The sequence below is a fragment of the Danio aesculapii genome, chromosome 18 (assembly GCF_903798145.1).
Source record: "Danio aesculapii chromosome 18, fDanAes4.1, whole genome shotgun sequence".
In the NCBI taxonomy this organism is placed as follows: Eukaryota; Metazoa; Chordata; class Actinopteri; order Cypriniformes; family Danionidae; genus Danio; species Danio aesculapii.
The window spans coordinates 20,300,080-20,325,241 of record NC_079452.1 but is presented as its reverse complement, the minus strand read 5'-3'; the positions used below and the strand labels follow the sequence as shown (position 1 = coordinate 20,325,241).

At 36.0% G+C, this 25,162-nt stretch overlaps 1 protein-coding gene across 3 annotated transcripts in view; it reads left to right on the top strand.

Moving 5' to 3' along the window:
* ets1 (v-ets avian erythroblastosis virus E26 oncogene homolog 1) overlaps window positions 1-3,822 on the top strand; it is a 102,239-nt gene extending 98,417 nt beyond the window's left edge. For all 3 annotated transcript variants that reach the window (XM_056478151.1, XM_056478149.1, XM_056478152.1), the window contains 2 exons: window positions 601-719; window positions 1,585-3,822. In XM_056478151.1, the coding sequence (XP_056334126.1) occupies window positions 601-719; window positions 1,585-1,800 (335 nt within the window). In that variant the 3' untranslated portion in view covers window positions 1,801-3,822. The remainder of the gene's footprint in view (window positions 1-600; window positions 720-1,584) is intronic.
* The last annotated feature ends 21,340 nt before the right edge of the window (window positions 3,823-25,162 follow it).

The window sequence follows — 25,162 nt, the reverse complement described above, 5'->3', positions numbered from 1 at the left end:
TATATATATATCTCCAAATTGAACAAGATATCGGTCATCGGCATTGGTCGAAAATTGGTTTATCCCTTGTAAATAGACTACATGTTAAATGCTATTTATTTTTACATATTAAAGTATATACTTTAGATCAGTGGTCACCAAACTTGTTCCTGGAGGGCCGGTGTCCTGCAGATTTTAGCTCCAACCCTAACCAAACACACCTGAACAAGCTAATCAAGGTCTTCCTAGGTATACTTGAAACACCCAGGCAGGTGTCTTGAGGCAAGTTGGAGCTAAATCCTGCAGGGACACCGGCCCTCCAGGACCGAGATTGGTGACCCCTGCTTTAGATGCATATAATAAATATAACTTTTTATAGAAATATAAAATAAATATTAATAAACTATAAAACACATTTCAAAAACGAATGATAACAGGTCCAACATAAAATATAAATATCGCTAAATAAAATGCAAAATGTGAACATTGTACTTTCAAGATTGCAACTGCTTTATATATATATATATATATATATATATATATATATATATATATATATTGCATAGCTGTAAGGCTTGTATGTGAGATTGTGTTAAGTGATGGTGTTGTTTCTGTGTTCAGGTAGTGGACCCATCCAGCTCTGGCAGTTCTTGTTGGAGCTCCTGACGGATAAATCCTGCCAGTCCTTCATCAGCTGGACTGGAGATGGCTGGGAGTTCAAGCTCTCTGACCCGGATGAGGTGAGCTGTTGTACAGGCAGCAGACGGACAGAGGAAATGGGCGAATTCTAGATGACAAAAAGAAAACAAGGGGGAAAAAAATTGAATAAAATTAAACGGCATTGATGACGACGTACTTTTTTTGTGACATGGAATATCCAGAGATATAATAGCCAACTTAAACTGAAAAAAATATATAAGTAAATAAATATATATATACACATTTATTTTTTTCACACACACAGTATTACCTAATATGCAATTGTAACTCCCATTTTTGAATCAGTTTAGCTGATATCTGGTTCTCATAGGAGCATTTTTTTTTAGCTTAGCTTAGCATAGATCATTAGAATTGCATCAGACCATTAGCATCTCGCTCCAAAATAACTGTTTAGATAGTTTTCCTATTTAAAGCTTGACTCTTGGTTTGGCAGCAAAGTTCCTTGATTGTAATGAATGAGAGTATAGTTTTGAGCCATATTAGCCAAGAAAATAGCAACTTGAATTTTTCATCAGTCTTAGTACACTATGTAACTACAGCAGAGTCTATGCTAAGCTAAGCTAAAAGTGCTCCTCCAAGAGCTGGAGACCACCTGAATGGATTAAAAAATGGTTAAACTCAATGGTTTACTCTAGGGGAGTTATAAAAATTAGCTTTTTCCCCTACTTTGAAATAAATGGTTCAAATTTAGCTGAAAACAAACAACAGTGCCTTTGCCCATTGTTGTTCAGAAACCAAACGCACAAGTGCCATTCATCAGCTGAAAGCCAAATATTGTTCCAATGAAAACTGACAAACGTAAACAAGACAAATGCTAGCGCTAATTACCATTAAATGCTAATGTTTCATCGAGTGCATATCTGACGATGTCTCCTGCACCCGTAGGTGGCCCGCAGATGGGGAAAGAGGAAAAACAAGCCCAAGATGAACTACGAGAAGCTGAGCCGTGGCCTGCGCTACTACTACGACAAGAACATCATTCATAAAACGTCCGGCAAGCGCTACGTCTACCGCTTCGTGTGTGACTTGAAAAGCCTACTGGGATACACTCCCGAAGAGCTGCACACCATGTTAGACGTCAAGCCCGACACGGATGAGTAAAGTCTGGACAGAAGAGAGAGTAAAAGGAGTCCCCTCAAAGACCCTGCAAAAGAGAAACGGGGCGTCCAGTCACATTCCAACACTGTTTTGAGCTCAGAAAAAAAAAAAGAGGAAGAGTCAAAACATTTACCAAAGTTTCGAATCTCTGCGTCGATGTTGATTTAATGATCTGCGAGGAAGGGAAAACTCTAAGTTCAGGTAGAAGCGACTCAGTAGCACAAACACCGGGAAGGAACCGAGGACAATGACACGGACGTTTTTTTTTGTTGTTGTTGTTGGACTGTTATCAAACATGTTGCCAAAATTAGAGACAAGAGGAAGATCGCAGAAACCGTCGAGTTAACTTGCATTCCTGACATGAGGGAAAAAGTTCTCAGCCGGACCAAATTTACTTTTTATTATTGTTTCTTAAAGATCTATATGTGTCAGTATTAATTTGTGCGTACAATTTACGCCATTTTGTACATTTTTATATATATATATATATGCAGAAATGAAGGTTTATTGAAGTCAAACTGTGCTTAGATGCTTCTTTTAAGGTCACGGTTGGTTATGGGTTGCTCTCGCCACAGTGTGTCCGTAGCTGAAAATGCTGTTTTTGATCAGCAGATCAAAATAGACGCCAGGATCTTGCCTTTTTCAGTTGAAAGTCAGTCAAACTGCGAGTGAGCGAGATGCAAATGAAAGCGGCCGTTGGCTTCCCAACGGCGCAGCAAACGCACGTTTGTGGTGAGCGTTTCTGACACCGCTGCTGTCTACGAAGACAAAAGACATCAAACATTGGTTTGTTTGTACGTGAATCATTTTCATAAAGTCTTGCCTTAATATAGCACATCACGTTACTGTGTTTTCTCTAGGTAAACCGAGACGCGTGTAGGTAGGTGACAACTGAAATGTCGGGCCTCTTTGCAATCAAACGAAAGGCTGAAGCCATAAAAAGACGAAAAGTGCACACGTCGGCGTGAATCTGGAGATCGACGAAAGTGGCTGGTGTTTGATTTGGCTTTGAGAAAGTACACCAGATCATGCTGATACGTTTTGTTTTTCTGTTGTTCGGCAGCTTTAAAGATAATAGCGTGTGTACTACTGGCACAAGAGTTGATAATGGGAGTCTGTTTCAGTGTTATGGACATTTAAGCCAGAGTTATATTACAGAAAAGTGTAGGTATCTGAAGAAACGCCACTTTTAAATGTGCTATCTATCCAGTGTTTTTGGGTTTGGTTCATACGCAGCAGCATTTGGACTGTTTCACTGTGTGGGAAGGGTCTGAGATACACAAGACCTCGTGGGAAAAGCCAAAGCAAAGAGCGCTCTTCTAAGAAAACAAATGGTATTGTTTACAGTGGCAAAAACCCGTCCGCATCGGTGTGGCTTTGGAATTGTCTATTTTTACAGAGAACATTTCATAAAATGGCTATTAAAAATAAACCATATTCACTTGAATATGCAGAGTAACAGCAGAGTGTGTTCTGACAGAAGAGTGAGTGAATTTTCCAGAAAGCCAGCATGAAACAGGATTTCTTTTATTAAAATGAGGTCACAATGCAGTCTCTGATTGTACAAATCATATAAAGTGATGCATTATGGGTGCACATTTTTAGTTTTTTTTACATGTTTTTATTTCCCCACAGTTTTGCCTTATTTTGTATGTTTTGGTTTTGTTCAAATGAATTTTTTTATGTATTTTAGTTCACAAACATTTTTGATATTTTTCCAATAATTTATATTTTATAAACTTTGAAATATATGCAGACAGCTGGTGCTTTCGTGGGAAATTGAATCAAAAAAGGTAGCGCAGGACAAATAATGTAGCGAATTATTATTATGATTATTTTCTTTTATATGAATTCTGTCGTTTAAAAAGAGACGAAAAAAGACCTGTCTGCTTCTACAGTTGTGTATAGATAAGGCTGATGCTGGCCCATCATTATGTTCTGCTGAAGAGTTTTATAAACCGTAGCTTCTATTTCTTATTGTACTTTAAATTGTTCTGTTATTAAAATATATGTGGAGAAAAGCAATACTTGTTGTTTGGTTATTGCAATAATGCTGAATCAAATGGATGACACACCCATAGCAGCACACACAGGTGAAGCTACACACACACACACACACACACACACCTTGCAGCTCTGCAAGCATTTGTGGCAGATTTGTGGTTTGGTTTATTATGATTCTTGGTTAAATGAGCAGCTCGTTTCTTTCATTGCTAATCATCACACCCACCGCAACTGCACCTTTCTTTTTTTTGTGCATCCAGCAAAAGCTGTCGCATCACGGAAACATTGAAGTTGTTACCTTTGATTCTCACACTTGAGACTCGTAGCATTTCGTGAGGTTTTTTTTATTTCCTCTGAGGAAAGCGACTGGGAATGTGCAGCAAAGACCCTCAATGCAGACCCCTGACGTAAGATCTAAAACACACAATGAGTCCATTCATGAGAATATAGCTAATAAATTACAAGTGTCTGTCCTCTTCATCCAGACACAAAGACTTTTTTCTTTCTTTTTTTCCTGGTGTCTGTATGTATGTATGTATGTATGTATGTATGTATGTATGTATGTATGTATGTATGTATGTATGTATGTATGTATGTATGTATGTATGTATGTATGTATATATATATATATATATATCTATCTATCTATCTATCTATCTATCTATCTATCTATATATATATATATAATATATTGCAAGCATTAATAAACATATATCAGGGTCCAAAAATATCAGACATCCCATCAAATGCAATGTACAAAGGTGTTTTTACATGCATAGAAAATTAAATGTAATGAAAACATAACAATGAAACTATAAATGTGTATAACAAAAATGAACAATAATATATTTTAAAGTAGTTCACCCAAAACTGGGGCTTATGTCATCATTTACTCACTCTTTACTTGTCTGAAACCTTATAGTTTCTTCGATTTGTTGAATAAATTATAAAGAAGATATTTTGAAAAATGTTTAAAACCTGTAACCATTGAATTCCATGGTTTTTGTTTTTCCTACTATAGAAATTAATTGTTGGCAGTATCTAGCATTCTTCGAAATATCTTCTTTTGTGTTCAACAGAAACTATTAAAGGTTTGGAACCACTTGAGTGTGAGTACATTTTAATTAATGGGTGCACTAGCCCTTTTATTATTATTATTATCATTATTAAATTATCATTATTATTATTAAATGATCATTATTAAAATGGAAAATGACTGAGTATTTTGGTGCCGAGTGTTTTAATCTTTTGATATTATTCTAAATATTCCTGACAAGATTAAATGACATTTTAGCAAGCATCTAAAGTGAATGAACTAATAAAAAAAACTAAATTAATTGCAATAAAAAAACATACATAAGAGTCCAAAATATCAGACATCCCATGTTGTAGTCTGCATCAAGTTTAACGTACAAAAGTGATTTTGCATACATATAATGTAGTGTAAATATGAAATTATCAATTTGTATAGTAAAAATTAACAATAATATGTTTGAAAGGGATAGATCACCTAAAACTGGGGATTGTGTCATCATTTACTCGTTACTTGTTTGAAGCCTTTGAGTTTCCTTTGATGAATGAAATATAAAGAAGATATTTTGAAAAATGTTTGAAACCTGTAACCATTGACTTCCATGGTGTTTGTTTGTCCTACCATGGAAGTCAATGGTTACCAGTCTCTAACATTCTTCAAAATATCTTCTTTTGTGTTTAACAGAAGCTAATAAAGGTTTGCAACCACTTGAGAGTGAGTAACTTTTAATTTATGCATGAACTAGCCCTTTTATTGTTATATTAATACAATGTGTATTTTAAATTATTAAAATGGCAAATGACTGAGTATTTTGCGGCAGTGTGTCATAATCTTTTGATATTCTAAATATTCCTGACAAGATTAAATGACATTTTAGCAAGCATCTAAAATGAACAAATTAATAAAAACAACTAAATTAATTGCATTATAAAACACAATATCACACATCCCATGTTGTCGTCTGCGTCAAATAGGGATGCAAGGATAGTTCACCTGAAACTGGAGATTGTGTCATCATTTTACGCATCCTTTACTTGTTCCACACCTGTGAGTTTCTTTATTTTGATGAACAAAATATGTAGATATTTAAAAAAAATGCTGGAAACCTGTAACTATTGAATTTTTCCTACAATGGAAGTCAATGGTTACCAGTTTCGCACATTCTTCAAAATATCTTCTTTTGTGTTCAACTGAATAAAGAACCACTTGAGTGTGAGTAACTTTTAATGTATGGGTGAACTAGCCCTCTAATTACTATCATATCAATAAAATTTGTATTATTATTAAAATGGAAAATGACTGAGTATTTCGGTGCCGGGTGTTTTAATCTTTTGATTAAATGACATTTTAGCAAGCATCTACAATGAACAAATAAACAACAAATACAACTAAATTAATTGCATTAAGAAACATACATAAGAGTCCAAAATTTCACACATCCAATATTGCCGTTTGCATTAAGTCTAACGTACAAAAGTGATTTTACATGCATAGAAAATTCAATGTAGTGAAAACGTAAATATGAAGCTATCAATGTGTATAATAAAAATTAAAAAACTTGTTTCAAATCTTTGAGTTTCTTTCTACTGATGATGGAAATAAGAAGATATTTTGAAAAATGCTGGAAACCTGTAACCACTGACTCCCATGGTATTTGTTTTTCTTACCATGTAAATCAATGGTTACCAGTTTGTAACATTCTTCAAAATATCTTCTTTTGTGTTCAACAGAATAAAGAAACTAATGAAGGTTTGGAACCACTTGAGTGGGTGGCATGGTGACTCAGTGGTTAGCACTGTCACCTCAAAGCAAGGTCGCTGGTTCAAGTCTTGGTTACAATTTTAGTTCATAACCTATTGTTATTTATTTATTTTTTAATCTTTGCATACACCATAAGGAGGAAAGTGTGTTGATATTATTATGTGTTGAAGTAAAAATGAATAGCCCCCCTTTGAATCTTTTTATTTATTTTTCTAATATTTCCCAAATGATGTTTAACAGAGCAAGGAAATTTTCACAGTATGTCTGATAATATTTTTTCTTCTGGAGAAAGTCTTATTTGTTTTATTTCGGCTAGAATAAAAGCAGTTTTTGATTTTTTAAACGTCATTTTAAGGTCGATATAATTAGTCCCTTTAAGCTATATTTTTTTTCAATAGTCTACAGAACAAACCATCATTATACAATAACTTGCCTAATAACCCTAACCTGCCTAGTTAACCTAATTAACCTAGTTAAGCCTTTAAATGTCACTTTAAGCTGTATAGAAGTGTCTTGAAAAATATCTAGTCAAATATTATTTACTGTCATCATGGCACAGATAAAATAAATCAGATATTAGAGATGAGTTATTAAAACTATTATGTTTAGAAATGTGTTGAAAAAATCTCTGTTTAACAGAAATTGGGGAAAAATAAACAGGGGGGGGAGGGGTAATAATTCTGACTTCAACTCTGTATATGTATGTATGTATGTATGTATATATATATATATATATATATATATATATATATATATATATATATATATATATATATATATATATATATATATATATGTATATATATATATATATATATATATATGGGGGGGGGTCATGAGGGGGGTCTTTTAATGACCACAGAGAGTCAGGACCTCGGTTTAATGTCTCATCTAAAAGACAGCACTCACTGACAGTATAGAGTCCCCTTCACTATACTGGGGCGTTAGGACCCACACAGACTGCAGGTTGAGCGCCCTTGCTGGCCTCACTAACACCACTTCCAACAGCAACCTAGTTTTCTGTATGTCGTCTCCCATCCAGGTACCAACCAGGCTCAGCCCTGCTTAACCTCAGTGAGTAACCGGTCTTGGGCTGCCGAGTGATACAGCTGAGGCCCTACATGGCACAAATACTTCTAATATAAATGCAAATATAATAAGCATGTGCCATATCTTAATGAGCATAATCATAATATAAATGGGAATAAAACGACAAAGTTTGGTGCATGTAATCATATAGTAAATATATAGTCAAATTAAATCAGAATATAGATATGGATAGAATACAGTACTAAAATTTGGTGTTTGTAAGTGCAAGCCATGGAGATTTCTGGAGATTTCTAATATGTAAATTAAAGAGGACCAAGACCTCTCAACAGACCTGTTCATGGTAAAAAGCAATGTTTTTGGCTGTTGTGTCTTCCTGAAATGTCTCATTCTTATAAACTGTCCACAAACTGACAGCGTTGAAGGTCTGTGTGTTCAGGTTGTGCAGGTGGTTCCTCTCTTGATTTTACCTTTGTCTAATTCAGATCCGCATTAAAAAAAAGAGTTCATCTCTCTCTGCACTTTACCTCATAAAGAAATTGATCTTAAAAGTAAGTTCATTTAAATGCATATAAAATGATAAGGCTTGAGGAAGATCTTTATGAGTGTGTTTTGAGTTTCTCTTTCTGTGCGCGCTGCTGTACAAACCTGCTGAAAATGGTTGTCAGGTTACACAAACAAAGTGTAACTGTGGGTTTGAAGGCACCTACAGTTGGGGATTTCAGAAGGGCAATTTTCATATCTGTCTGAGGTAATTTTCCATTACGGTTGAGTGAAAAAAATGAAAGAAAGACAGAGCAAAAAAGAAAAAAAAAGTCTTTGCAAAGTGCAAAAGTGTCATAAGTGGTGAAGTTAGGTGATATCCAATGCGAGCACACTGTTGGAGAATTACTTTCTCTCTAGTACACACACACACCTTCAACCATCCTGTGCAGATGGAGGAGTGTGTGGAGCACAAATATTCATGCAAAAGTCTATGGCTGGCCTCAGCTGTCTCCTGTATCCTATCATCAGATAAGATACAGACAAACGAGTGACAAAATGCTCCAAAAAACTCAGATATATTTGTGAAAGTGCACTGAAAATTTTGATTTACATTTTAATTTGTAAGGTAAGTGATTCCTAATAATTTATATGGGCTAATACTGAACAAATTGAATCTAGTAATGTTCAACTTAATGTGTTTATTTAAATTTAGCCCATAAAATGTATCATTATTCATTATGAATCTTTTTTTTTTTCAGCGTGTGCAAGTCTTTCCACCCCATTCTGCCCCGCCTCTTTTTCTTTCAAACTGGTAGCTCCGCCCAAACTTCTCCTATTGGTTGAGAGACATTTTGCAAAAGCAGCATTTATCATATATATATATATATATATATATATATATATATATATATATATATATATATATATATATATATATATATATATATATATGGTGCTATTATTTATTTAACTGCTATTAAATTATATTAATAATTAATCCTCTCTTCATACAATTTATTAAGCTTCAGGCCCATAGCCAAGAGGCGTTCTGGTGGTTCGAAAGACCAAAATTTGGATTGTTATAATTTTTGACTTTTTTCTAATTATTCAAATGGCTAAATTCTGACTGATGAACACTTAATGTGCTGGCCATTTTGGTATTTGCCTGTAGGCTTCAGTGTTTAATTTAAAACTAGTTTTAACAGATTTATAAAAAAATAAATATATATATGATAGATGATAATAAATTTGTATTGTAAAAATAAGAATCTTTCCATATTTTTTTTATCAAAATTGTCATTATTTATAAACTTGCGATATAAAACGTACAGTTTAAATGCACAGTTGTAAATAAACACTTAAAATAGTCAAATAGTGTGGTAAGCTATTTGGAAAAATGGTTGGAAATATTTTTGGTACATCCGAAACTGTGGTTATAATAACCATCCGAGAAGATAATCCAGCAAAACTTAGTTCTTTAAATGTCCCTAATATAAATATGCAATATTTATACCTCATAATTAAATAATAGAAATCAGGCAAATAACTGCAAAAAGGTTCAGTTTTTCAGAAAACAAATAGCCGCCCCTTTCAATAAGCTGGCTACAGGCCTGATAGTGTAATGTTAGAATAATGTTTATTAACTGATAAAGAGAGAGTTTAATAAAGACTTCAGTTCATTTTAGCCACAGTGCAAACATAACATGTTTCATATATCAGTATTATGCCTGTACACAGGCTGTATTTATTTATTTATTTTTGACAATTGTTTTAACCGAAATTGGACATGCTAGAGATTAGGAGAACTGCGGGATCATTTACCTCTGCTGTTTATTCTGCAGTTAGTTTTCAGGGCGTATTATACACAGACTAGCCTATATCAGTCTATATCGGACAGACGTTAAAGCGGGGAAAACACGAGCATGAACGGCGTGCTCGTGATGGGCTTATTCAGTTGGGAACTTGCGTTTATATGACTTACACTTTCGTTGAAAAAAAAGCTCCTTATGTCCACCTTTTTGCTGCTGCCACGCTTGTGTGTGTCACCCAACTGCTGCACCCAACGCACCTTACTCTTGCACGGCACGGGAAAAACAATCCACTGCATTTGGCGCTGCTTATCCGAACGCAGCCGCAGCCACTCACATGATAGCAGGGAAAGGCACAGCCAATCAAAATGCCCATGTGTGTTTTGGGGGCGGGAGGAGCGAACGTGATTAAACCTTTTCTGCGTGTCTAGTGCTGCGTCCCAATTCGCTCACTATCCGTCCTAAATGGTATTTGAAAGTAGAATTAGTATGTCCCAAATCGTAGTATATTGAAAAGAGTATGCCAAAGGTTCCCGTATGGTTTACTATTTCCGGTAAAAACTCGAAGTGTAGAAGCGTCCATACTCTAACCGCTGATATTGCCCACAATACATTGCACGTATGACGTGAATTCGATTTAGAACTACAAACGCAGGTGAAAAGTGTAAACAAACTACAAACATGATGGACGCGCGAGACCAACCGTCAAGTAAAAAGGCTTTGGTAAAGATGTTTGTATAACTGTTAATTCATATCTAGCCCACTAGAACATGTTTTAATCGCGTTTTCTGTGTTATATTTCATCTGCAACAACAAAACTGAACTTATATAAAGACGTGTTTGGACATTAACGTCTGAATGCAGAATTAACAAAACACCTGAGGAGATTTCTCTGCATGAAAGACTCATGAATGGGAAATAAATCTGCTGCTGCTGCTGCTCCAATAAGGTAGGGAATTAAATATGAAAGAAATGTGGATGATGTGTGGATGATTGACAGGGCTCATAACTAAGCAACACAACGATCTGTTAACGAGGAAGTAGCATGTCCCAAAAGCATGCATACTCTTCTGTTACACACTCAAAAGTGTGTACTTTTCCTTCTCAAAAAAAGTACATACTTTTAGGGTGTAGTATAAGTATGCGAATTAGGATGCAGCATAGGTTAATGTTGACAGCATGGATTTTTTAAGTGGATTAAATTATTGGTGGGGACATTTCAATAGTTGGAGGATATTGGTGGGGACGCACGCCCTCCGTCCACCCCAAATCTACGCTTCTGGCTCAAACCCTAATCAAACACAGCTGATCCAAATAATCAAGTGGTTCAAAACTACTAGAGACTATTAAACAGGTGTGATGTGGAGGTGGTTGGAGCTAAACTGTGCAGAGCTGCGGCCCTCCAGGAATTGAGTTTGAGACCAATTTTACAAGAAAATTGACTATTTTAGCTTTTTTTTCATGTGTTACTTGCCATTTCTTTGCCTTTTTTTTAAGTTTAATACATTTACATCAATTTAAATAATCCACAAAACCACACATAATCCATCATTACCAAATTGGGTAAGCTAAAATTGTCCGTAGTGTATGCGTGTGAATGAGAGTGTATGTGTGTTTCCCAGTGATGGGTTGCAGCTGGAAGGGCATCCGCTGCGTAAAACATATGCTGGATAAGTTGGCGGTTCTTTCCTTGGTTGCGATCCTATGAAAGGGACTAAGCTGAAAAGAAAATGAATGAATGAATAGTAAAAAATCACCTCAATAAAGTCTATTTGAGTTCGATTCAAATTCAAATGTACTTCTGAATGGAGAAAACAAAGCAGTGCATGTGGTTACATTTAAGACTTATTGATCAACTTTAATGTTTAATGGATAGAAATTAACATGCTTGTATTTAAAAGATACATGCTAATAAAGGGAACGGTTGCTTTGCCTAAACGCAGTGCATTCACAGCATGGTATAATGAATGATTAGGCATTTTGAGCTGACACTTCACAGACGAGGAAACCAGACTTACATACTGTAAAAAATATGTCATAGGAGGATATTAATATTCAAAAACCCATATAATCTTTCATACACCATAGATTATTGCATCACCTCTTTTCCCAGTCTGTCTGAATCACTCTGATAGAGTTCAAAAAGCTCAGAGTGCTCTTATTGGCCAGCCAACACAGTGCATTGTGATTAGCCAATCATCTCAAGTGTGTGTCAAAAATGTAACGCCCTTTCCATAATCGTGAGTGTAAGCTTTACGTAAATCTAAAGCAACTGCACAAATTCTGACAATGCAGATGATCAAGAAAATCATTCAGAAGCACAACTAAATGTTTTACATCAGTTTTTTAAGTTTATGTATGATGCCAGTGCTGCAGTATTGCAATCTTTTGGCAGCACTAGACTAATATTTGATTTCTTAAATAATATTCTAGACATTATTTGATGTGTTGTAGGCCAGTTTGGAGCTATTCTATGAGCTTCTAATGAAATACCACAAACAACTTAACAATGTCTATGCTAGGGTTTTGGTTAACCCAAACTCTAATGAACATGTTTTCCTCATCTATCTATCTCCATTTGAACAAGTCCCTGTATTAATAAGTGATTCACTGAATCATTTGTTCAAATGGTTGATTCAAACACAGACTCTGAAATACATGTCTACATACGTGTAAATCTTCAAAAGTATTCTCAAACATAGGTTTGACTGCAGTTTTGTAGCGTAAACGATATGTCGCCGATAGTTATTGTTCCTTTTCACACTAATCATATTTACAGGGACATATTAATGACAAATAAATCATTATTTTCATTCAGTTCTTTGCACAACACCAAATAAACACCTTGCCATATAAACATTTTTCTGGTTGGTCCGTTTGCTAGTAGCTCACTTAGTATGGTGCTTGTGATGCAGAAAGCTTGGGTTCGAGTTTGATGGAGCACACTTCCACAAAAGAGATTAAAGCAATGTAAAATCAAGGTAAAACTATGAGATAACAATACACTTTTCTCTTACGTTTGCTTCTGAAAACACTATTGGTTGGGTTTAGGGAAGGTTCAATGGTTCGCTAACTGATTGCTAGCATCTCATGCACAGGAAGGACGTGTACCTGAAATCTACAACAAAACATACCCTAAGTGACATATTTCAGATTTTCAAAAATGTACATGTAAACATCGCTCTCTCGTAGATTAGTCATCTGAAACGTGAAACAAAATGTACCAGAGCCATGTATTTTACATCTTTTCAGTGAATCTGGTCTCAAAAACTCATTGATTCACTGATATCTAATTGAATTTTAATATAATTTGTCCTGATACAGCTCCCTCTAGTGGATTAGTCATCTGAAACGTGAAAAAATATACCAGAGAGACGTATTTTACATTTTCCCAATGAACCTGGTCTGCAAAAACTCATTGATTCACTGATGTCTAGCTAAACACTTAAACGCTAAATACAGCGCCCTCTTGTGGATTTGCCATCTTTAACGTGAAACAAAACATTCCAGAGCAACGTAGTTTACATTTTTCTAATGAACCTGGTCTGCAAAATCTCGTTCATTCACTGATATCTGACTGAACGCTTGACTGATGTTAATATAGTTTGTCCTGATAGAGCGCCCTCTAGTGGATTAGTCATCTGAAACATAAAACAAACATACAAGAGCAAAATATTTGACATTTTCTCAATGAATCTGGTCTGCAAAAACTCATTCTTTTACTGATAACTGACTGAACGCTTGCCTGATTTTAATATAATTTGTCCTGACTGATACAGCGCCCTCTAGTGGATTAGCCATCTGAACCGTAAAACAAAACTTACCAGAGTAATGTATTTTGCATTTTCCTAACAAACCTGGTCAGCAAAAAATCCTTCAACTCACTGATATCTGACTGAACACTTGCCTAATTTTAATATAATTTGTTCTGATACAGCGCCCTCTAGTGGATTAGTCATGTGAAACATGAAACAAAACGTACCAGAGCAATGTATTTTAAATTGTTTTCAATGAACCTGGTCAGCAAAAACTCATTGATTTACTGTTATCTGACTAAATTTTAATATAATTTGTCCTGATACAGCGCCCTCTAGTGGTTTAGTCATCTGAAACGTGAAACAAAATGTACCAGAGCAATGCAATTTACATTTTCCCAATGAATCTGGTCCACAAAACCTGATTCATTTACTGATATCTGATTGAATTATAATATAATTTGTCAATACAGCGCACTCTAGTGGATTAGTCATCTAAAACGTGAAACAAAATGTACCAGAGCCATGTATTTAACATTTTCCCAGTGAATCTGGTCCGCAAAAACTCATTCATTCACTGATATCCAACTGAACCCTTGCTTGATTTTAATATCGCTTGTCCTGTCATTAACGTGATGTTATCTGTGCCTCAAAAAGCGATCTTACGGCGATAAACGAATAAGAGTGTCCCGCGAGGAGATGGAGAGAGAGAGATGGCTCTGGTGACGCATGTAAAGATCTCTCAGTGCTTCCATTACGCCAGAGCTGCTGAAATATGAGACCTCCGCTGCTTCCCCGATGTCCTCTTCATAACACTGTGTGCTATTCTGGGCTCATTGTGCCGAACGCTCCAGTCTGCTCCGGGTCAATATTAGCAGGGATCAGTAACACTGTCTTGGGACTTCATTACAGGCCCATAACCGATCCTACTGGACTATCAGTGTCTGATCTATCCGTGTTCTCATGCATTCAGAGATGACTCATGATCTGCACGCAAATTATTCTCTTTAACTCATTTACTGTAAGTCTCTCCTTGGAGGTGCCAAAGGCTTGGCCAACTAGAGGGCAAGAAGATAATAAATAAATAAATTATTAATTATTATTTTCCCATGAGAAAATAAATGTTTACTCAGAAATGCACTTGGTTTATTTTTTATGTCATATTAAAGAAATAAAACAGCAAATTTTTGCAACTTTTCTTAGAAAAATTTCACTCATTTATCTTTACAATATTATCATATTTTACTTATTTATATTTTTATTTGATCTATAAAGCCTTTGAGATACAGCCATGTTTTAAATTAAGATTGCATTACTAATCTAATGTTTTTTATTTATTTATCTATTTATTTTTATGTATTTATTTTATTTGCTTTCATTTATTTATTTATTTTTCCATTTTATTTATTTTATAATTTTTTTATTTATTTTTATTCATTTTAATTCTTTGAATTTATTAATTTTTATGTATTTATTTTTCATTCATTATTTTCTTTTCGGCTTATTTTCTTTATTAATCCGGGGTCACCACAGCAGAATGAACCGCCAACTTATCCAGCATATGTTTTGCGCAGCGGATGCCCTTACAGCTACAACCCATCCCTGGGAAACATCCACACACACTCATTCACACACATACACTACGGATGATTCAGCTTACCCAATTAAACTGTACCGCATGTTTTTGGACTTGTGGGGGAAACCGAAGCACCCGGAGGAAACCCACGTGAACACTGGGAGAACATGTAATCTCACACAGAAACGCCAACTGACCCAGCCGAGGCTCGAACCAGCGACCTTCTTGCTGCGAGGCAAACATGCCCACGGCCCAATGTATTTATTTATTTAATTATTTATTTATTTAATTTATCTATTTACTTTAATGTATGATTTTATTTGCCTGTATTTAATTGTTTGTATATATTAATTTTATTTTTTGTATGTATTTATTTATTTTGATATTTTAGTTATTTTTATGTAGTTATTTTAATTGTTTGTATTTATTTTTATTTATTTATTTTTTATGAATATATTTTATTTGTTTGCATTTATTTGTATTTATTTATATGTATTAAATTTATTTGTTTGAATTTATTTATTTATTTATCTATTTAATCTTATGTACTTATTTTATTTGCTTGTATTTATCTATTTACTTTTATGTATTTATTTTTGTGTATTAATTTTATTTGTTTGTATGTATTTATTTTCAGATTTTATTTATTTTTATGTAGTTATTTTATTAGCTTTTTTATTTTTTGTATTTATTTAATTTTAATTTTTATATTTTATTTGTTTGCATTTATTTATTTTTATGCATTTATTTGATTTGTATGTTTTTGTTTTGTTTATTCATTTATTTATTTTCAGTTATTTGTATGCATTTATTTTGTTTGTTTGTATTAATTTATTTTTATTAATTTATTTTATTTTTATTTGTATTTAATATTTGTTTGTATGTATTTATGCATTTTTTTTACTTTGTTGTTTATTTTATTTATTTATCAAATGTATTTATTATTTTATTTGTATTTATTTAATCAGAAAATGGATGGATGGATTTATTTATTTTTCATTCTAAAAATATTTACATTCACTCAATACTGCATGTCTTATACATTCATTGTGAACATTAAAGAGCATCATTTGGGCAATAATGGGTCAATCTGCCCAATTTTCCCAATTATTATGTTACCTATAGTACAGTTATAGCCTAATTTGTACTTATATCCAACTATTTATAGACTATTAATCACATCTCTCCTGTTAAAATAAATAAATAAAAGTAAATCTATTTTGTATTTACATTTAAATAGGATTAAACAGGAAGCAACAAAGACCTTATAAATGTCATTTCATTCACTACGTGTCCTCCAGACATTGTTTACCCCGTGAAGTCGTCCTGACCCGATTCAGCCACAGGTAACAGTGTATTATCCGGGCGTAGGAGGGTCGAGTCTTGGCTCGCTCAAGGTTTGCCTGTGATTTGCATTTTTATTACACTTGTCGTTGTCCAGGTCTCCAGTAATGTGCTCCACAACCCCATCCATCCCGCACTCACATTCATAAGGCCAAAAGCTGGAGACCTGGCATTCCAGATGGGAAATAGAGACGTCTTCAGATGCTAATGTGGACTTTCCATCAGGAATGCTGATTGATTTCTGCTTCAGACGGCATTGGCAGCTTATATGGGTACAATGAGAAGCCGGTGTGTTTGTTGGGACAGAGCGGACGAGGGGCAGACAGATCACAAGACGATCTCCATCACATTCAACAGCAGAAACTCCAGTGCTAAACGCCTGATTCGTGTCATGAACTTAACTCAATGCATTTATTATGCTCGTATTGTCAAGCGCTGGCCTGCAAAACCCACATCAATAATGCAATATTTGATATATAGTCAACATCTCAAGCTTCTTCTCTTGATGGACCATTTTCACAAGAGTGTTATGTGTTTAACAGTCATCACCATCTTAAATCATTTTAGGGTTTTTAATATTTAGATTTATTTTGAAGTTATGAACATTCATTTATTCATTTCCCTTCGGTTCAGTCGCTTATTTATCAGGGGTCGCCACAGTGGAATGAACCGCCAACTATTCCAGAATACTTTTTACGTAGCGAATGCCCTTCCAGCCACAACTTAGTTTTGGGAAACACCGATACACTCTCCTTCACACACGCTAGGGCCAATTTTGTTCACCCAATTCCCCAATAGGGCATGTGTTTGGACTGTGGAGGAAACCGGAGCACCCAGAGGAAACCCACGCCAACACGGGGAGAACATGCAAATTCCACACAGGAATGCCAACTGACCCAGCCGGGACTCGAATCAGTGGTCTTCTTGCTGTGAGACAACAATGCCTACCACTGAGCCACCAATTATGAACATTTATAAGTATTTATGAATGTATTATATCATTTGACATTTGATAAATAGTCAACGTCTTCTCAACCTTCTTCTCTTTATTTAAATGACAGATTATTATTAGTGTGTCTAAAGGCTGAAAGACTCCAAGCCAATGGCAAACAACCAGTATACATAACAGTAAACATAACTGTGTTGTCGCCTTGCATTGGATCACGTCTAGAGCAAAAAACTGTGCGTGAACACGCCAAACAGATGAAAGCTTACTGAAATGAGAGCCTGCGCAAGAAAAATCAGTTCTCTCAATCCAAAAAGGGAAACCAAAGTTTCGATGCACATAGACAAAGCGCAAACAAAACGGCGTTTAGTACTATTATCACAGTAATTGTCACTCACCACGGAGGTATTCGCTCCCGCAAATATGTCTGATAATCAAATAATCCAAACCATTTGCAAATATTTGAGAAATTTCAGCCGGACTCTTTGTGTTCCTTCTTGGCTTGAATTGTCACTTCACTATGCCACACTCGCGTTCTGATTCGTTGCTGAATAACCAACGCTATCTCACGGCAATTCGTAACTTTTTGATTTAGTGGCTAATTCATATGAATTCATACATATATCTCATTTGTACAATTTAGTACGATTTGCTCATCACATGATGGTTGGGTTAAGGGGTGGGGTTTAATGCTACGCCTTCTTTTATAAAATTATACTTTTCTTGTACGACAGAATTTGTACGAATTAGCCACTAAACTTTCAAAAGGGTAAATTGTTACGTTTCCTCATGAGATCATGCTGGAATAACCAGAGCGATCGCTTCAGTTGATGGATGACACAGATTCTACACGCTGAATCAGGCCAGTGAGCTCCGGCGTTAAACCGACGTGTGAAAAACAAGTGAACGTTGGCTTGTCGTGTCCTGGCCCTATGAGGACATTGTGTGTTTTAAAGGGTCATGAAACCCTTGACAAATTTTTCTGAGTTTGTATTAGATTTGTGTTTGTTGAACTTCAGTTAAGACAACGTTTTTTTTTTTTAATGTAGGGAACAACTGGCTAATTATTGAGCTTTTCCCCTCTAGTTTCCTCCTCCAGGTTTAAATACGATATGGGATGGAGTCACTGGTTGTGATGTAGCAAAGGACCGCGAGAGCTTTGATGATGCATTGGTCTCTAATTCAAGAGTTCGGCCTTGCTGATGATTGATTATAAAGCGTGTTTGGCATGCTGTCCCGGGAGAGAGCCCTGAGCTCGTGAGATCCTCAAGCCCTGGGCTCCCTCCTGTTGCAGGGCGAGAGAGGAGTTTAAGCTCAGGTAAGTCTCGAGAGCTCTCCTGCTTGATTATGAATTGGCTATGAAGATTGTATGCTGAATTCATTGCTTGCCTAAAATGACGATTTAATTTGTCAATTTATTTATGTTACATGTTTTGGTCTGTGGGAGGAAATCGGAGTGCCTGGGAAAAATCCACGCAAACACGGGGAGAACTTGCAATCTCTGCACAGAAACGCCGACCTGGCCAGGTAAGGTCTGAGTCAGTAACGTTCTTGCTGTGAGGCAATGATGCTAACCATTGGCCTCCGTGCTGCCCTGATAAGAAAACGGGGTTCCACTTTATATTAAGTGGCCTTAACTAATATGTACTTACACAGAAATTAATAACTCGTTACAATGTACTTATGCTTGATTAAATACCTGTATGTAATTACATCTGTAATTACATTTGTAAATACACTGTTGACCATCACTTACACCTTAACCCACCCTTAAACCTACCCATACCACCAAACCTGTCCATAACCCTACCCCTATCCCAACTCAAGAGCACCACAAGTGTTCTCAAATACATTATGAACACAGTAAGTACATTGTATTTATGTTTTGATGCAAGTACCTAGTAGTTAAGGACACTTAATATAAAGTGTGACCGAAAAAGGGGAGGAGTGGGGGTGGAAGGGGGGAGTCTTCAAGACGAAGATGGCTAAGGAAAGATGCTTTGGTTATTTATAGTGATTTAGGAATCGTCTGATTGGTGGATCGTGCATTAGCTAACGAGGACCAGCTGCTATCAATCATAAGCGCATGCTCCTCTCGAAATTAGTTTATAAACAAACCTCACTTATTTACTAAAAATATTTGAAATATGAATATGGTTGTTTATACTATGAGTCTGCGCAAATGATTGTCACAGAAACAGCTATATTTCAAACGCAAAACAACATTAGACTTAAATATTAAATAACATTAAAAAGAAGAAAAACATTTTGTAACAGCAATTTCATTCATTTAGATCATTACATTATTGATATTTATTCATTCCTTCATTTATTTTCCTATTTTCCTTCCACTTAGTCACTTTTTTCATCAGGGGTCGCCACAGTGGAATGAACCACCAACTATTCCAGCATGTTTTACACAGCGGATGCCATTTCAGCTGCAACCCAGTACTGGGAAACACCCATACACACTCATTCACACACATACACTATGGACAATTTAGTTTATTCAATTCCCCTATAGCACATGTGTTTGGGGGAAACCGGAGCACCCGGAGGAAAGACACACCAACATGAGGAGAACATGCAAACTCCACACGGAAATGCCAACTGGCCCAGTCGGGACTCAAACCAGCGACCTTCTTGCTGTGAGGCACCAGTGCTAACCACTGAGCCACTGTGTCGCTCCATTATTATTTGTTTTATTTCTTTAAGTTGCACCTGGCAACTTAAGCTGGCCACAGCTAGATTTCCACATTTCCACATTTCCAGAAGTCCATTTCTGCTGGCTGGAGTGTGTGATTCCAGACTCATGTTTGCACAAGTGCATGTGTGTGTATGTGTGTGAGCGCAGCTGGCTGTGTGCTGAATCTGCTTCATGTCCAGTTGCTGGTTCGAATGTTTTCACTTCTTGTTTAGTGCGTTTGGTTTGGGAGTTTGCACGCCTTTCCCAGGACATCTGCTCCCTGCGCCCACAGCTGGCCTCTCAGCCAATCAGGATGCTCCAACCAGCCTTCAAATGTGCCGCCGCTGAAATCTAATTGGCCAACGGAGGCAAAGCCCAGAAATCGAAGACTCAGGCCTGAGAATTTTCCGAACGCTCCGCACCTCCTCTGTGTTTTGGGGCCAACATCTGCTTCCAATCCGCGCTCCTCCAGAGACCCTCTCCTCGCCCCACTTTTCAAGGGCCCCCACTGGAGATCTGTTCTTGGGATTCTCCTAATGGACGGCGGGTCTGGGCCGAATGTTCTCAGCACTATTTGAGAGGTTTTATAGAAAACGCATCTGGATAAACGTAACACTTGGCCTAACACAGGCTCAAGCTCAAGACTGCGCTCCATCTGAGAGGAGGGGAACACGGTAAATACTGTGGGAAAAGGCTTTTTGGTGGGAACATCATGTGTAAACGTTTTAGTGGTCTTATGAACGAATTGACGAGGACTGCAATGAAATATATGACCGAGCCATATTGAACAAGACATTCAATTAATAACAATTGACAGAGAACATTTTGATTTTATTTCCCTTTTTCCTGGTAAAAAGGTGATTGTGGAATTTCATTTCTTCCTTTAAAATACAGATTTTTTTTCTTGCTTTCCATTAAAACAGCAAAATAAAGATAAGTTAAGATAAATGTAAACAATATATTTACATAAAATACAATAGTTATAATTATATATATATATATATATATATACTACTTGACAAAAATGTTTCCCCTATCTGGAACAACCAATAATAACTTGACTTCTAGTTGATCATTTGGTATCAGAAGTGTCTTATATGAAAGGCAAAGGCCTCTAGATTATGCTTATTTGACCCAAATAAAATATGATCATGTCTAAAAATTATTTAATTAGGACAGTAAGGTCTGACTTTGCTTAGACAAAAGTCTCATCACTGAATCTTCAATAATGTCCAGTATAGAATATGTGGTCATGCTGCAGTGGAAACAGAATGAATATTGTGTCTGACTCCATCATGAGCTTGGAGGACTGCATCCATACATCTCTGCAATGACTCAAATCACTGATTAATAAAGTCATCTGGAATGGCAAAGAAAGCGTTCCTGCAGGACTCCCAGAGTTCATCAAGATTCTTTGGATTAATCTTCAACACCTCCTCGTTCATTTTACCGCAGACATGTTCAATAATGTTCATGTCTGGTGACTGGGCTGGCCAATCCTGGAGCACCTTGACCTTCTTTGCTTTCAGGAGCTTTGATATGGAGGCTGAAGTATGAGAAGGAGCGCTATCCTGCTGGAGAATTTGCCCTCTCCTGTGGTTTGTAATGTAATGGGCAGCACAAATGTCTTGATACCTCAGGCTGTTGATGTTGTTGAAATCAACCTTCTGCTTCTTTTCCAAATGATCAACTAGAAGTAATTGTTTATAATTTTTATATTTATATATATTTATAAATTTTTCTATGAGCAATTTTTTGTTGCTCTTACAACTGGGATCGACGACAGGTAGTGTGCAGTTGAAGGCAGGTGAGTTTTGTCAGGTAGTGTGCAGTTGAAGTTAGAATTATTAGCCCCCCTGTTTATTTTATTCCCCAATTTCTGTTTAAAATTTCTTCAACACATTTCTAATCATAATAGTTTTAATAACTCATCTCTAATAACTGATTTATTTTATCTTTGACATGATGACAGGAAATAATATTTAACAGATATTTTACAAGACACTTCTAGACAGCTTAAATTAAATTTTAAAGGCTTAACTAGGTTAATTAGGTTAACTAGGCAGGTTAGGGTAATTAGGCAAGTCTTTGCATAATGATGGTTAGTTCTGTAGACTATCGAAAATAAAGCTTAAAGCAGCTAATAATATTGACCTTAGAATGTTTTTTAAATAATTAAAAACTGCTTTTATTCTAGCTGAAATAAAACAAATAAGACTTTCTCCAGAAGAAAAAATATTATCAGACATACTGTGAAAATTTTCTTGCTCTGTTAAACATCATTTGGGAAATATTTAAAAAAAAATAAATAAATAATCAAAGGTGGGCAAATAATTCTGACTTCAACTGTATATAAAATCTATACCTAGCTATATAAATGAAAATAATGTATTTATATAATTATTTTCAATTTGATATAATCGCTGAAATTTATGAATAATAACAATAAATAATAAAAATAATTTCTTATGTGTGTTTTAAAAAAGTTTTTTTTACTGAAAAATAGCAGAACTGAATTGATTTTAAATTTTGAATTAATTTTAAAATGTTTAAAAAACATTTTAAAAATGAATTAAATTTTATGAAATGAAACCAACCAAAAATATTATTATTATTATTCCCAGTGATGGGTTGCAGCTGGAAGAGCATCCACTGTGTAAAAAATATGCTGGATAAGTTGGCGGTTCATTCCGCCGTGGCAACCCCAGATTAACCAAGGGACTAAACCGAAAAGAAAATGAAGGAATGAATGAATGAATTATTATTATTATTATTATTATATAAAATAATAAATTAACACACCAAAAAAAAAAGTAAATAACTAGCTAAATAAATAAAAAACTAAATAAATAAATGTTTGTTTGTTGCATCATTTGAGCTGTATTATCTTACACTCACATGTATCTTCTTTTGAAAATGCAACAAGAGGACAAAATGCAATTCAGTCCAGTGAACTTTTGGCCCAGTCAGAAAAAAAAGCTCCTTTGCTTTATGTGACTGACCTTTGTGTAAGAAATGCAAGCAGTGTAAGGCCTCAGTGTGTTAGCTGGATGAAGACTCATGAACTCACACACTTGTTTGAAGTGGTTTAGTGAGTTTGTGGATCTGCTGAAGTCAGACTGCTCTCTCACGACATCCAGAGCCACGAGACCTCGCTCAACATCTCCATTTCTCCGTCATCTCGATACCCATCAGCACAAAGTCTCCTGTGTGGTCGCGCTTGCCGTTTTCCTCCACAGGACTTTCAACTGCGCTCAGAAAATAAACAGCGGCAAAGACTAATAATAACAGGTACTTACTGTAAATATTCACAGCTAAGATTGGTGAATCACTATGAGCTAAAGCAAACACACACACACACACACACACACACACACACACACACACACACACACACACACACACACACACACACACACACACACACACACACACACACACACAATAGATGGAGATGCAGCATGCACTGTAGAAAAAGCTGGCTTCAACACAATCAATTTGTGTTGAGACAATTTGAAGCAATTAAGTTTTTACAATTTTTAAAACAAATAAGTTGCCCCCTCCCTCCCCCCCACCCCAACTATTCTGTTTAAATGTACTTTATATATCTCATGATGTAATAGTGATTTATTTTGACTTATTTTAATCTTTATTTGATTTAACATTCTTGTTTTTCACAGCAACGTTTTAATTTTCCTTCGGCTGGTTTATGTATCAGGGGTCGCCACAGCGTAATGAACCACCAACTATTGGGGCATTTGAATTATGCAGCGGATGCCCTTCCAGCCCCAACCCAGTACTGGAAAACATCCATACACTCTCATTCACACACACACACACACACACACACACACACACACACACACACTACGGCCAATTAATTAATTCGTTTTTTCTTTTCGACTTAGTCTCTTTATTTATCAGGGGGGTCACCACAGCAGAATGAACCGCCAATTTATCCAGCATATTTTTTACAACCCATCACTGGGAAACTCCCATACATACACTACGGCCAATTTAGCTTACCCAATTCACCTATAGTGTGTGTGTTTAGACTGTGGGGGAAACTGGAGCACCCGGAGGAAACCCACACCAACACGGGGAGAGCATGCAAACTCCACACAGAAATGCCAACTGATCCAGCAAGCTTCTTGCTGTGAGGTAACAGTGCTAACTACTGAGCCACTGTGCTGCCCATCATATTAAGGGTGCTTTCACTCCTGCCTTATTTAGTTCGGTTGAATCGCACTACAGTTTTCCCATTTGGTGCGGTTCGTTTGGGCAGGTGTGAATGTAGCAATCACAATCAAGTGCGCTCCAAAATCAGACCAAAAAAGTGGACTGAGACCACCTCTTCAAGGGTATGCTTTCAAACGAACCCTAGAGCGGTTTGTTTGTGGTGAGAACATGATCCGAACTAAAACAGACAGAAGTACTGTGCCTTTTTGGACTAATCCAGCTGCCGTAGGCCGATGCACTGTGCATTATAGGGCGTGGAGGAAAAATATTTGTTGACAGCGCTTTGCCAATAGTTTTAAACAGAGAGAGAGAGAGAGAGAGAGAGAGAGAGAGAGAGAGAAACATTACCTGATAGATCATTGGTAATATTTGTGAAAGATGACCATGCTGCAGTTTAGCTAAATTAATTCACGCCTCCTCCTGAAATGACTAGCAATGCACCTTTGCCATTTGCAATGCATTAAAACATTGTTTTCCAGCCGCAGCCGCACTTCATTCTCAAAATGTATAGTTTGTCTAAAGTGATGTATAAAACTATAGTATACTATGAGCAGTCAGCATTGTCGTGCCTCCATAGTCAAAAGTGACATTTTAGGTGCGTCCGACTTCATGCAGCGCTGCGCAGATCAATCGAAATCGGTCTTAAAGCAGTGCATGCTGGTTAGAAACGTTGGCCGGAT